The following is a 15,406-nucleotide window of genomic DNA, read 5'->3' on the forward strand; positions in this document are numbered from 1 at the left end:
GGAAGCATTTCTTCACTGTGAGGGTGACAAAGCACTGGAACAGGCTGCCCAGAGAGGTTGTGGAGTCTCCTTCTTTGGAGATCTTTAAAACCCGCTTGGATGCAGCCCTGTGGCAYGTGCTCTAGGTGACCCTGCGTGAGCAGGGGGGTTGGACTCGATGACCTCTGAGGTCCCTTCCAACCTTCGGCATTCTATGATTCTATGATCACTGGGGAAAAGCTACCCCAGGAACAGCAAGCAAGTAAAGGCAAGCAGTGTAGTTGCTTCAGACTAGAGACACGCCAAACAGGCTGTAAATGCTTCTTTAAACCACAGTCCTGCCTCAGGACTGTGCTCACATTAACAACTGATGTAACTCCCTCACTTTGGTTAATCTCAAAGGCAAAACAGAGGGCTGGCTGTAGCACTAAGAATGCAACTTTTATATTAATTCCTTTGGGTGTCAAGAGAAAGATCACCAAGGGACTGCTTTCACAGACTAAATATGCCTCTAGAATATCTAAAAACATCTTAATCCACTTATAACACATGCGTCTACCCTTAAAAGAAAGGCAGGGTTAAGATGGAGTTGCCTGGAAGCAGCTAATGGAGCAATATTTGCTGGTCTGTAGGCAACCAAGCAAGGGGCTCATCACGACACACATTCAGACACTTGCAGAAAGGGCATCCAGCAGTTGTTCTATCAACCATGGTAAGTACTATATGCTCTTGGTTTTGTTCCCCCTTTCACATGGCACCACTAACATCACTAGTTTATACTGTATGCCAGTAAGCAAATAGAAGGTCAGTCAGCTGAGAAATGGCGGTGTTTAATTTTTAACTCAAAGAAGACCATTAATATTTAGCATCTGTTTCCTGTAGTAAACCTCTCCACCTTGAGGTATAACCATCATATTCGTTTGTTTTTTTCTGCCATTAAAATGAGTGATCTAAACTATGCATCTAGTGTAATGGTTCAGAGCATGCTCTTCGATTAACCAGTGAAGTATTTCAGAAAACCTCCATAGTTCAGAAGAAGYAGACTACTGCAAATTATTAAAACTCTCCTGAGTTTTAATTTTTCTTGAGTTTTGTGTTGTGTTTTGAACATACCATACCAACTCAAACTATCTTATATGAATAATCTTTAGGAAAAAATAAATGATGCAAAGTTATATATATTATATATATACTCTTAGGCCTTGACAAAACGCTCTACAATTTCTTTTGTTGATTATCCAAACTTGCATGTATGTAAAATGCCAGAGAAGTTGAATTGCAAACAGAGAATTCCTGACAAAAGCGAWGCAGTTGCTGGAATGACTTTCTTATCATAGTTTTTAAATAATTTCTTTAATGATTCTGCAAATACCTTTGAGGAATGTGTAAGTATAAATTATTTACTTTTAAGAAGGTCTCTGTTCTCAGAAATGGAGCATGCCACTGCTCACTGTCACAGGGAAATACTGTGCTGCTGAGATACCTTTGAAACAGGACAAAAGGACCAAAAATAATAATAAAAAAAAAAATAATATAGTCAGTTTAGAAACAAAAGGAAGATTAGAAAACCATGAGTGTTAAATAATATGTAAATGGACATTTGATACCGTAGCACAGAAAAACAATGAAAAATACATGCAAAAATGCCTTATTCCTACATATATTTGTTGGGGTTAAAACAAGGTATTGTTACTGCAGGCTATATACACTGCAATACAGCCAGCACAATACTGCATAAATCATTTATCTATTCCTGTTAAAATATACTGATACCAGAGTCTGCTTTCAGTTTCCCCCAATGTCTTTTTTTTTTTTTTTTTATGCCAGCCATGGGTACGGGTAACTTCCAGTCTGAATTCAGTAACTTTTYTCAGTAAACTACTGAATTTCAGTAACTTTGCTGAAAGGCTCTTTTTCTTCGGCAACTTTGCATCATTAGATAGGAAGACTTAGGAGAGGATGTTAAAGCTGGATCATGAAGTTACTGAGAAGGAAAACATTTTTATCAAAGTAATCAAGAAAGATAAAATAAAAGGATTGGAAGTTACGTTGCATGTGCAGAAATGCCCATCTGGGCAGATCAGCATCACAGTGCCACCAATATCCCACCAGAACGTGGGAAGCACCATCCTRCCTCTCCTGATGGATCCAATCCAGTACAGACATCCAGAAAATACAGTCACAGGAGCACAACTGATCACCATCAACAGACCCACAGTAAATGTGTTTACTTCCACCTCTGTTGCCAAGAAGCATCAATTTCAAACCAAATATAATGGGCCAGAAGAAGATATGCGGCCAAATAATCTGAGCAGTAGCTCTTAAATTGGCAGTTGGTCCAATATCTGATCACACTCTTGTAAACAGTATTTTAAGTGGCCCTGGTGCAGCAGCTGCAACCCGTCCTCTACATAATTGCCACCATTACAGAGCACTCACACATAAACTGAGTGCTCAGGAGCTCTTTTCCTCCCCACTCCCAAGGATGCCAGCTATCTCATATAAAAGTGCAATGTTTACATCAATGAGGATTTTCAGAGGAGATTTTGTGTTCAGAAGCAGAGAAATCTTGACGATGGTATACTCCTTTAGTACATGGAAATGAGCAATTGCTTAGCACATATAAAGCCAGGGCAAGGTGATCAAATTTGATGTTGTAAAGATTGTTTTATTATTAACAAACAACGAAATACCAGATTTACTAGGTATGCACCTTTTTAAGTCAAAAGAGCTGGAAGAGACTTTTCCCATATTGGCCCTTGTAAGCCTCTCTCCATGTACTTCACTGCCCTGGTTCCTAGTTGAGGCCTCAGGACACAACAGCAGCTTCAGCGCCACGTTGGCTTCGGCAGCCCTGACCCGAGAGCTGGGCCCGTGGCGGCCTCCCCCTTGGATCCCATCTTCCATCCCGCCGGCCCCGAGCCCCCGGCGGCTCCTCAAACACAGGGCTGCCCGACCACAGTCTTGCTCTGTGAATATTGCTCTGTGGGCTCCAAAAAAACCCTTGCCCAAAAAAACCCTCCCACAAATCCTTTGTCCCTCCTGCTTGTATTTCACARAATCACAGAATGGTTGAGGTTGGAAGGGACCTCTAGAAATCACCTAGTCCAACCGCCCTGCTCCAGCAGGGACACCCAGAGCATGGYGCACAGGGCGACATCCAGGTGGGTTTGCAAGATCTCCAGAGAAGGAGACTCCACAACCTCCCTGGGCAGCCTGTTCCAGGGAAAAGTTCTCCCTCATACGGAGATGGAACTACCATTGTTGCAACTTGTACCCATTGTCCCTTGTCCTATCGCTGGACACCACTGAGAAGAGCTTGGCCCCTTCCTCCCTACATTCCCCCTTTAGGTACTTATACATATTGATCAGATCCCCTCTCAGCCTTCTCTTCTCCAGGCATTTCCCCATTTCCTGGGGAGTTAATTCTGGATAACACACATCACCTGAATACCCATTTCCTTACCAATATCCCTGTTCCAACTTGAACTTTACCTTAAAACCTAGGCTGTAAAGAGCATTTTTTGGCCTCATAGCAGGCAGCTGCATTTCAGGTATCAATCCCATTAACTCAATCCTGGCTCTTCCAGGCTGTCATATTCATGTGACTCATCAAATCCAAATTTCAGATTGAGAGTTAAGTATTAGAACATAATGAAAGATAAGTCCCAGACAGTCCCAGAGACYGTCAAAGTGGTGTAGAAAAAATAAACAGAAAAAAAACCCAAGAAAYAAAGATCCAGTTAAGTCGCAAAATCAAGTTTAAGTTGCAAAATCTATCTTATCTGCTTGGTAGAAGAGAAGCCCTAAGTGTGGCTCTCACACAGACTAAGCTGAAGAGGCTCTTCCCCATTTCCAAAACTGAGGTGAAACCCCAACTGGTAGAAGTCTTACTACCATTCCTGGGCAAGAGCGAAGTAATTGCATTTAATAAAAAGTACTTGTTTAGAGAATTTTTCTTAAGTTAATAAATTATTCAGCTTTTATTCTCTTTTTCTTCATTCCTATTACATATTCCTCTCTTCTCCTATTATTATTATGTTTTTAGGCATTTTTACATTTTATATGTAAAATCTTACATTTTATTATAAAAATGTAAAATGTAAACATAAAACTTTTACATTTTACATGTAAAATATTTGTTGTTAAAACTACAGATTTATTATCAGTCCTCCATCTTGCATATGCAGTCAGTCTCTGTAATTGCTGTGGACAATAGTTCTCTTACTTTTTTTTTTTTTAAATATATCATTAGCAATGTGAAACCTCATTTGTAGAATGGCACATTCTTGATTTTATATAGATAAAAATGTTATGTTCTGTTCCTTCATTCCTATAATGCAATATTCAGTGTTGCAATAAATAAGGCCTTAGAAGCAATAAAAAAAAWATAAAACATATTGAAGATATGCTATAAAGATGGAACAAAAATAAAACTACTTGGTGTAAGCTTTTTGTGTGTAAACACCTTAATATATGTTGTAACTAGTCAGTTAATAATTGCTTTGTAAATCATTATAAATCTGAATTGATGCAGCAAGGGGATAAAACTAATAAGCAAGTCATAAAGTATGTTTGGAGTGATTATTATCAGTACAKGTTTGGAGTGATTATTGCTACTGGCAAGCAAGTTCAAAATCTTATAATAAAGAACCTGATTTTTATATTTTCTCCGGTGTTTACATTGGAAAATAAATGTAATCTTATCAATAAACAATTATGTCACACAAGATGTGTGTTTGTGCAGATTCTGAGTATTTAGGACAGTAAAACACCACAAATTTTAATTCTACTCTCTTGATACTACTCTTTCCCACATTCATTCAGAATAGATTTTCTCAGGCTCGATAAAATACATAATGGATATTAGAAATCMAGGGCACTTAGGAATAGACACCATTGTGACTACACAACATTAAGATGGGATAGGCTCTTTTTCAGAACAAAAGGACATAGAAAGCTACCTTTAAACAGGTACCTTCCATAGAGAATCTCACATACAGGTTAAATTTTGCAAAGTGGAAATAGGGTTATCCAAAGGAAAAGTACTGCCAATCTTTGTAAGCGGCTCTATTACCATTCACAGCTACAATATTATGTTTTTTTCAGGAACCTGTGATTTATTTAGCAATTTTTCTTCAGTGCTCTGGTTTGGCAGATCCTTGCCATTTACCTGCAGCCAAAATGCCATTCCACAATATGCTGCCAGGATTATCAGTGCGACCTGATTCTGTTCCTTACTGTATGTTCATCCCTGAATCAAAAATCACAAATCAAATGACTTCTCACCTCACTTCYCCATAWAAGAATATTTTATGCAATGTATTTTTATTTGTTTTCTTAAAATGGAAATATAATTAGGGCACGGAAGTTACTCCTGTTCTTAAAAATGTTTAATATGTAATATTTTAAAGACTGTATTTAAATATTGTACCTGTAGGGCATTCTTCTTACCTCCCCTTCTACACCTAGTAAGAGGTGTAGATTCTGTCATGTGAATACATATATTCTTTCTCTGAGCACTTTTGATCTTTGCTTCATATTACATACGATCAAAAGGTATTAATAGCCATTCCATCATTATTAAGAAATCTGATTTATTGCATTTGATTTGTTTACTACAGATAGAAATRAACTACTGTTTTGTATTGTTTTGTAGGAATGCAAATTCTGAACGTGTTCAGGATGCTCTACAGACTTAGGACCGACCTCAAACTGTAACTCATTTCCTTCTGTTACACAATACAAACTTTATTTACTATTTAGTRTACATATGTTTAAGTACTGAATAAATCTATAGTATAAAATATCATGGAATACTGAATAATTTTGGAGAAAAAAAGTTTTAGAGAGAAAATGGAAAGTATGGATTTAAGAAAAATCAATAGAGGTAAAGGTAAGCTAATTCATAAAGTGGTATGTTCAGTAAAATCAGAAATTAAGAGAATCTTATTCCATTTTATATTTCTTCTGTTTCAAAGCATTTTGAATGTTATTTAAGTTTCACAGCTTTAGAAAATATCTAAATACTTCCCTCTACATATGTACTTCCCTCATTAACTGAGTACTGCTAACAGGACTAACTGCATAAACTGGAAYGGTCAGTTTAGAAAAATGGTGACGAGAAATTGTTTGGTTGCGMTGTTGTCCTCACATAAAATTCATTAACTTATTTAGTTAGATATTTATACACATTACTTGCATGCTCTAATGCTTTTACAAATCTAAAAATTCAAAAATCTTGGATGTGTATTCCCACAGTAATGACAAAGGTTTGCAAATAGAAAAATAAGTAAATCAACTCTTCCAAAAACCTAGAAAAGAAAGCAATGACAAAAAGAATGAGAAAAAATGTGGAAGATATCACTGTGACAACAGATGACTGTTCAGCATTTCCCTGAGATAAATCTCAAACACAGTAAATTATTTTGCATGAGCTATACAGGTGTGTAAAGAAAAGAGAAGCGCACACAGAGAAGGATGCTATAAGCTACTTACAGGAACGAGGAATTTTTTTATTTCTTCCAAGGCATGACTCATACGAGAATACGCTTCCCCAGGTGGAGCAAATACTTCAATTAATACATGAAGCTCGTCACTCAAGTGTGCATATTTGGCTTCTCCACTTTTCCTTAGTTCTTCTTCCTATGAAAAAAAAAATTCTTAGAAACAAAGATCTACTAATTCTATATTGATTTGGCATTTTCACAAAACATGACGAAAGGACATAATATAAGAAGACTTTTAAATCCCTTGAAAAATAAATCCAGCACCAGCCACTTAAAGATTTAAAATAATTTTGAGTGCTTGAATGATAAATCCTGCATAATTATCATCTACAAGAGATTTTAATCAGCACAGTGGAAAATGCTAAATACTCCAGAAATGAGTAGTGAAAGATTAACTCCATAATGTGAGAACTGTATAAAGCTGATTCAATCATAGCTGTTCACAAAAAAATAAAATAAACAGTAGCTCACTTTGGGGCATTTTAGCATACAATACTGTTTCTAAGTTCAAATGAATTGTTTAATGAATACCTTCGGGCTGTACATTTTAGTTCATTTTAAAACATGCCCTTAGACTTCTACTGGAGTCCTGAGGTCAGAATTTCTTTACCAGTTTGGGTACAGGTTACCTATGCAAACTTGTGTACTCCATTTAAGACASTGATTTACCTCACCTAGCTTTATCATACTGTCTTTGTGTCCCAATTTTCTATCTATATCATAAGCCTAATCATCCTACTTCACATCAAAGGAATGTTCTGAAACTTCCATCTGCTTTTTCTACAAGGCTCTGAGATGGTGAATGTAAATTGTAGTATATAGTCATAGTAGTTACACCTGCATAAAAAGCAAGGATATAAAGCAGTGATCATGYTAATGCTATTGGCTATAGCAACATAATGCAAATTTTATGTCAGTGTTATATAACAGCAATGAGAAATGCTGGAAGTAATGCTGATTTGAAAATTCTATTGTCAGAAATATTTTTAGAAATGCAATTTTTAAGAAAATATACATATATATGTCCTCATTTGATAAGCTGAAAACATAATTTCAGAGAAAGAAACAAACTCATTAGTTTAAAACTGGCTAAGAAGTTATAGCTTCTTAGTTCATACTACAATAATTCTTTATCAACATTTTGATATCTAAGACACCAAAATCATAACTCATGATAATTTTTAGTAACTTAGAACAATTACACATTAACTTACTTTACATTGTTTTAGCCTTGCCTGACTTAGACCATTGCTTAACATCAAAAGTATCTGCAGTGCCATGCTTAAACCAATATGCACATAGTTCTTTTTAACTACAGTAAACATACAGTCTTTCTGATTTTYCAAAGAAAATACAACAGTAACATGCTCTAGCTCCAAAATCCTTGATCTTACTCCACATTAAGACATAATTTTAGAGATTATGATAAAAATCATAATTCAATCATTGTGATGCAAAAATTTCAGTTTAAATGTTGAAAATACAGAATTCAGGTTTTAGAATAATTTGATATCTGGTGTTTGAATGGAATTAAATTTTATAATTGTAAATTTTCAACTCAGTAAYTTCTCCAAATTTCTTTCATACTGCTTCATACTGTATATTTCCTAAAATAAACACTAAAAAGTGTCCAAAAAGTCCAAAATTGTCTTTTAGGACAAAACTACCAAGAAATGTGGCAAGAAATATAAATTGACCTTTCTTACAAATATAGAAAAAGTAAAAATAATATTTATCTTCCTATTTTAATGAGTAACAGTAACACTTTAACAATATATACCTCTGTCTCAGAAAGCCAGCTTGTAAGGTGATAACAGTGGTTACAAGGTTTCCCCTTTATTCTCTCAGCAAGCACAAGAATTCCTAAATCCATCATTTTATAACTTTCTTCCTAGGTTTGGAACATGCCTTTTCTATGATTATTCTATTTCTGTTTCTACAGTTAGAAATAGCAGCGTAGGGCAGTAAGATTCTTGACATTCTTTGTGGAGGCACCTAAAGACTGGTGGACACCCTGGAGCACATAGAGTTAAAGGACTTGACATCCACACGATGTATATTTACCATTCTAGCACTGTATATATGTAGCATTTCAGGGGTGTTTACTTCCTGCTGACTCCTAGGACCTGGCCAGAGTTGATTTATACAGCAAATGAAACAGAATCTCTGGGCTTCTGGATCAGCAACAGCAATTTCCTTTAGCACTTACCCTCTGGTTCCCCTGTTTCTTGCCATGGGATGATGCTGTTTAACTGCACTCCAGGTACAGCCCAGCACCAGAAACCCACACCACCCTCTAGAGAGCAATTACCCCGAGTCCTCATCCTCATACACTCCCTCCTGCATGCCAGTTCACTTCAAACTTCAAAGCAAACAGCATTATATGCTATAACCTCAGCCTGCAYTAGACTGCCTTTATCCTCACCTATCGCCCTCAAATTTGTCAAGCAATATTGTAGTTCACCTGCCCTTAACCTGATGCTGGTGTCCTTAGTCCACTTGCTCATAAAAAACAAGAGATATTTTTAAACACCTGTGTTTTATAATTTCCAGTTCAATAAAGCAGGGCAAATATAACTAATTGTAGAGGAGGGAGGGCAAATAATTAATGAAGAGAATTAATTGTAAATCTGAGGAGTACTGACCTCTGCAAAAGTGAAGTGCATGAGGGATACAAACMCAACGGGCAAGAAAGAGGATGAATCATCTGTGCATGAGAAAGCAGTCTTATAAATTTAAAAGGATGTGTCCTGAGTAATTTCTGACTAGACCTAGACCAAAATACTCCAATAAAACTACTGGAAGGAACTTGACAGAATAAATGGAATTTGCACAGCAAACAAAATTACACAGTCCAGGCTGATGAAGAGAAAGTATCCTGATAAAATGGAAATGACAGAAAATTCAAGAGTAACCTAAGAGAGATCTGAAGCAGGATTTGTGTGGCGAGGTAGTTCCTGAATACAGCACATGAAGCTCCCACTGTTGTAACAAATACAGCAATAAAAAGCAACAACGGGTATTTGAAGAACACTACCAGACCTGTAGTAGGTTTCGTATCTTGCAAGATATGAGAATATAAGAATTTCCAAATAGAAGAATAGTGCACAGCACAGACAAAGGTGATAATCACAGTGCTGTTGCTCCAGAGGTATTCTTCATAGGATCAATGGGCAATGCTACAGCAGAAAATTAATGAGCATGCAGTTTGACAAATGCAAAACTATTGATTTTTAATCTGAACACAAATGTAAAACACAGGATGATGTCTGTAACACTGACACTAGTAAAAACAGTGAGTGAACTAAATGCAAGATAGGAATACTTGATAGGAAGCAGAACAGAACAGATATGAATTATCATTGGTGACTATTTTGGGGTTAAAAAGCTATTAGGTTCTAGGTCTTATCAGGAAACAATATTCACTGGAGAGAACAAAAATCATAATCTGAGGAATGACCTGAGCACCTATGAGAGAGTAGTTCTCAGTGAAATATAGAATAAAATTAGAAGAGCTTAGGCATCCCTCGATTCTTGCTTTTTTTTTTTTTTTTTTTTTTTTTTCCTTTGCTCAGTATTTGAGAACTCACACTGCAGAGCTAGAAGAAAGGGTATCCATTTACCACACTTGCAGTCAGATAGAGACAAAATGTAACTAAATATAAGTATGTAAACCAGAACACTGCTTATCAAAGAGTAATTTTGTGGGGATACAGATGTCAACAGTTGTTTTTCTAGACTTGGTGAGTCGCTAAAGCTCTAGTTGTTACTTGGGTCAAACGGAGCAGAGACTTGGGTACATTCAGCACTGCCTTCTGCAATACGGTCTCTACTACTATTTATCTCCTGATATAATTCATAATGAAATGCAACAACATTTTAGTGGCAAAGAGGTATTAAGTGGTTCCTAGATTATATTTTTGTTCAGGCAGGTGAGAAAGAAGACAAAGAGAGATCAGTAGCAGAATATGGACATAATATGATCACTTAATAGCTATTGGAAGAGCCCAAACAGCTGGAATGAATGTTAAATGAGYAAAAAATACAAATTCAATTCAAAGGAAATAAAATGTCTTGGAGAAAGGTTGACATATTAAAGGGACAGATTGTTCCAAAATTCAAGCTCCAACCAATGACTATAACCAACTAGTAATCCATGCACAAATTACCTGTTAGAACAAGAGCTGTTAGTGCAAAGACAAAGTTCAAACCTATTGTGTTATGTATTCAGTGAGTATAATATATGAGTATCGATAAAAAGTTTGAAAAACTTAYGCATTAAAGATCCTTAAGAAATGTGCAATTACAATACCTAAACATGCTTCTTACACAGATTATTTTCACCTTAAAAGCTGTAGCCTAATCTGGACAGCACTGTACTCAGGGAGCGTTCAGTGCCAGGAAGAAGACTTGGCCTTAATTCATGTGAGTGCAAAATGTCATATTGTGATTTATGAGAGGCTAATTACCAATTTGTTGCATCCAAGTTGCAAAATAGGTTGTCTGAACTCCCGCCAAGCTGTTACACTCTTATTTTGGGCAAAAGGAAAACATATTATATGCTGAGCCTAAAATTACTATTTTGTCTAAATAAAATCTTTAAAGTCTCATCAAAGAATTATGAGTAACCTGGCCCAACCATGTTAAATCTTGTAGTTCAAACTGCATATGAAGGTGAACCAGCATCRACATATTATTTTTGTGTGTGTGTCTGTCCCTTTCTGGTGTTTGCTGCGTTCACCTCCGCACTGCCCTCTGGGGCACTGACGTTTATGGCTTTGGTCTGGGCGAGGGGGATGAGTCTGGTGGTGGTGCCTGGAGACCTTTGCTGCAAGAAGTGTACAAGAAGATATTGATAATTTCTTCCTCTCTCTAAGAAGCAATTAGGGTAATTTTTAGACACACTAAAAAGCTTTTCAAATCTATGTCACATAACATGCACTGTATATGTTTAGTTTTATATACACTGGATACCTGTTGTCTTTATTACCCTCAAAATGGGCTGGTTTGAGGCCCCAAAGTTGCATTACTTTAGTCACCAGCAGGTGGCCTTGGTGAGTTGTTTCTTGTCCTGCTTATTGCTCTTCCAGTTCATCCTGGGTCTCTGCTTTCAAGGCCTCTGCTGTCTTCCCATGCCCACACTCCCCTATGGCTTGGGTCTATGGTTCTAGATAGCCCATCCTACACAGAAGGACTGTTTACTATTGCTATCTGTTAGTAACAAATATCTAATAGTGTTACACCACAATTACACCAATCTAACAAAAGTTAAAACAACATGGGTAATAATCACCCCTTATTAGAACTGAAGAAAGGAAACTAAAGGTGCAGGCAAAGGGAGGCAGGTCCTGACCCAGCCTAGCAGGGCCCCAGGGCTGTGCCACCAGCTTCACACAAAGCCCATGGCCTGCCACAAATGATGGCAACACCGTTTTTACTGGCTACAAGACAACAAGTGCTAGCCACAAGAAAACATAAATTACTCACTGCCATTGATGAGATGGTTTGAAAAATACTCCCACATAAAGAGCTACAAATGTCTAATTCTCAATGTAAATACACAAGCCAGAAGAGATCTGCTAGTTTCATATTCATTTGGCAACTCAGGGAGGCAGGTTTCAGAAATAAAAGACGTCAGTCGGCCTCGTGCCAATCTGAGGGTATAAAAATTGATCCGGGCTGTACGGAAAGGCAGGTGGTGATGGCTGGAGGTTGAGCGCAGGATGCGAATCCGCACAGAGCAACCAGCTCCGATGAGCCCGGGCTCTGCTCCCAGGCCTCGCCATCCCTTTCAGAAGAGGCTCTTGGTATTTCAGAGGATTTTGCCCAACCAACCTGTTCAACACGTTAGTGATGCCTAGAGGGGTTAAATGAGTATGTTGAAAACAATAAACACAGTTAATTTACTGATTAAAAAAAAAAAAAAGAAGCTAAGAGAACACTAGAGATATGTTATGATGACAGATGACACTATAAGAATTTTATAAGCTTACTTATAAGTAAGCTTATATAAGTTTGTTAAAATGAAGTAATGAGCCTGTGGCACAAAAAAAAAGAAGATTCTTCAGAGCAAAATAGACCCAGATTTGTTTGGAGACATAGAATGGTTGGAGGAAACATTTTCTTTTCCTCTGCTATCATTGTCGCTTTTCTGAAATCATCTTACTACTTCTATTACATCTGTCTAGCTCTATTTATTTCATTGTGTATTGAGCCACATTTTTTTTAATAAATTTAACTCCCCTTTTTTCCAGAGACAGAAAAGCTAAACAGTCACCTTAATGTCACAAAAATGTTAGACTAGAAAGTTGTACTAATATTTCAGATAATCCAACAAGCTGGCCGATGATAAACTTCCTGATTTATCTCAAAAAGAAGATTACTTGCATTTATGTTAACAATTTGAAAGGTTTTATACACCAATAATAATAGGAGATTTTAAAAATATATTCAATACTTAATTATCCTGGAAACATTCATTTTGAACTCTACGAAGTATACACAGTGCTCCCCAAAGCTGTATTTAATCAGCAGAACAATATTTGCCAGTTCAAATATACAAAAATGAAATATACATATATTTTAAATTAAACACTAATGTCCTCATTTTTTTATCTTCTATGCAATTACTTCACCATTATTTTTACTGGTCCTGTAAGAATGCAATTTTCCCCTCAGTGAATACAGAGACAGAATTATTTATATCATAAGATTTGTGGACAGATGTCCGTATGTAAGTATGAGTGGTTTATGTGAAATTATGTGTTTTAAGTTCCCAAAGTCCTAAATGAATTCTTTTGCTATGCTTTATATTATATTTTCAAAYTGAAGCATAAATGAACTTCAGTTGTGCAGTAGTCAAGTACTTTGAAGAGTTTGGTTTTGGTCACATGAAGGAATTAGTAGATATAACACTCCTATCTTAAATTTATTTAGAAGGAAAAATCCATGCCTTATGTGTAAGCATAATGAAAAAAATTGCATTATATACCCAAAGGTCAGTCAGCACAGAGCTTCTCTCTGCTGTGTACCCTTTGAGTATGAAGCAGGCTGAAGTGTCTCTGGGATTTCATTTAATCACATATTTAACTCCAATTTCATGATGAAAAATTAAGTACACACGTAAAGATAACTCTATCCATCTGATGAAGGAGGCTTCTCCACATACAGACCCACAGGATAAGGCCACTAAAGCACTTAAGCATAACTTTGGTGCCTAACTGCTATCATCATAGCTGTCTATATAAATTGATACTCCAAGCCCTGCCTGATCTAACTGCAAAACCTACACATTTGATTTATAGCTACAAAAGAACTTAAATGCCCAGGATCCGGGAGTGATTTAGACCCTAACACCCACATTCAGTCCATCTAAATTTCTACTTACAGCTTAGAAATATGTAGATATCGCAACTGCCAGCAGTGCTGTTCCTCAGACAGAGAAGTGTCCGACCAGCACTGCCTTGCTACGGATAAAGAAATCTGATGCTTATTTCATAGTTAAGCTTCTTTGGCATTCCTAAACTAGTGAGGGGCTTAATAATAAGATAGATGGTGTGGTCACACTCCTCCTGAATAAAAGAGCAGAGCTGCTGCCTTTATCCACAATGTGGTTGCAGAGCGAGTGCTCACCAAGCTGTGCAGCCCCGAGGTTAAGAAAGGGTCGTTCATTTTAGGGCAGCAGCTACAGGAATCCCACAAGAGCCACTGGGGGATGTGTTATGTCAAACTGTTCTCTGGAAAATGAGTTGAGCAGTGATAAAAGTGCAGAAGTGATTAAAAAAAACAAAAACAAACCCTGCTCTATGCATATAATAAAAGGCTCTAAATAGGTTATTTCAGGAGAGAGGTCTTGAAATTATAGACTGTTTTACAGAAATAATGAGTTCAGTGTGCAACAGCAATCAAAAGGACAATCTCTGTTAAGAATAGAGAAATACAAGAATAAAGTATTAAGAAAGGAAAAGAAATGAAACAGAAAACAGCACATGCCCTTGTAAGATCTGCACCATTCCCTCATCCTGAATAGAAAAATGTTCTGTTGCCTCAAAAGAAAAAAAAAATATTCATTTTTATGATTCAAGAATCATAAAAGGTTGAGATGAAAAGGATGATTATAGATAAATGAAAAAAATACACACACACACACACACACACACAAATGTATATATTCATCAATACTCAATGTAGTATTATGAGTATCAGGCTCATCCTGAAAGCAGTGCAACATCTCAGCCGGTCTGACTGCTTGTTATAACCACAGCCAGGAGAGGAGAGCAGAGATATTTACAGCCACTTTCCACTGTAGTTCAGGAATTGGATGCACCCTGTGCGCCGCGCTCTGGGTGTCCCTGCTGGAGCAGGAGGGTTGGATTAGATGATCTCTAGAGGTCCCTTCCAACCTCAACCATCCTGTGTTTCGGGAATTGCTTCCTCCCCTCCTTAGGTGGCAGCCACGGGGCCATCCCGCACATGAGACCAGGCCCTGGAGTGACAACGTTGCATCTCTGATGCATGTCTAGGGTGCAGGAGCAGGCTACAGAACTAGGATCAAGGTGCACACTGACTCTGCACTGCCTGTTATTGGGGTATCTCCATCTCTGAGGAGGTTTCCAGGTTGAAATGTAATGGCACTATGAATATAAGGTCTTTCTCCAAGCAAACATAAAGGAAAATCTTGCATCTGCAGCAGCCATTGCTTCCCCTGGGTGCTTTCAAACTCCATTTTTTATTGAGATGGGTGCAACATAAAGCTTTTGATAAGTGCATATCCAAAGACATATTCCACAAGGCTTTTTCCATCCCTTGGGATGCTTCCTTATGAATGGAATTCAGATGAAATTTTGCTGGCACATAATGGTTATTGGAGGTGGAAGAGAAAGGGAATTTTCCCTGATTGTCACAGTGTCTACAGGGAT

At 37.2% G+C, this 15,406-nt stretch overlaps 1 protein-coding gene across 1 annotated transcript in view; it reads right to left on the bottom strand.

The window, feature by feature from the left end:
* KHDRBS2 (KH RNA binding domain containing, signal transduction associated 2) overlaps positions 1-15,406 on the bottom strand; it is a 293,914-nt gene that overhangs the window by 175,314 nt on the left and 103,194 nt on the right. The window contains exon 4 of the mRNA XM_026036664.1: positions 6,478-6,624. Coding sequence (XP_025892449.1) covers positions 6,478-6,624 — 147 coding nt within the window. The remainder of the gene's footprint in view (positions 1-6,477; positions 6,625-15,406) is intronic.

This window comes from Nothoprocta perdicaria, unplaced genomic scaffold, assembly GCF_003342845.1.
Source record: "Nothoprocta perdicaria isolate Ctin4 unplaced genomic scaffold, notPer1 scaffold_184, whole genome shotgun sequence".
Taxonomy (NCBI): Eukaryota; Metazoa; Chordata; class Aves; order Tinamiformes; family Tinamidae; genus Nothoprocta; species Nothoprocta perdicaria.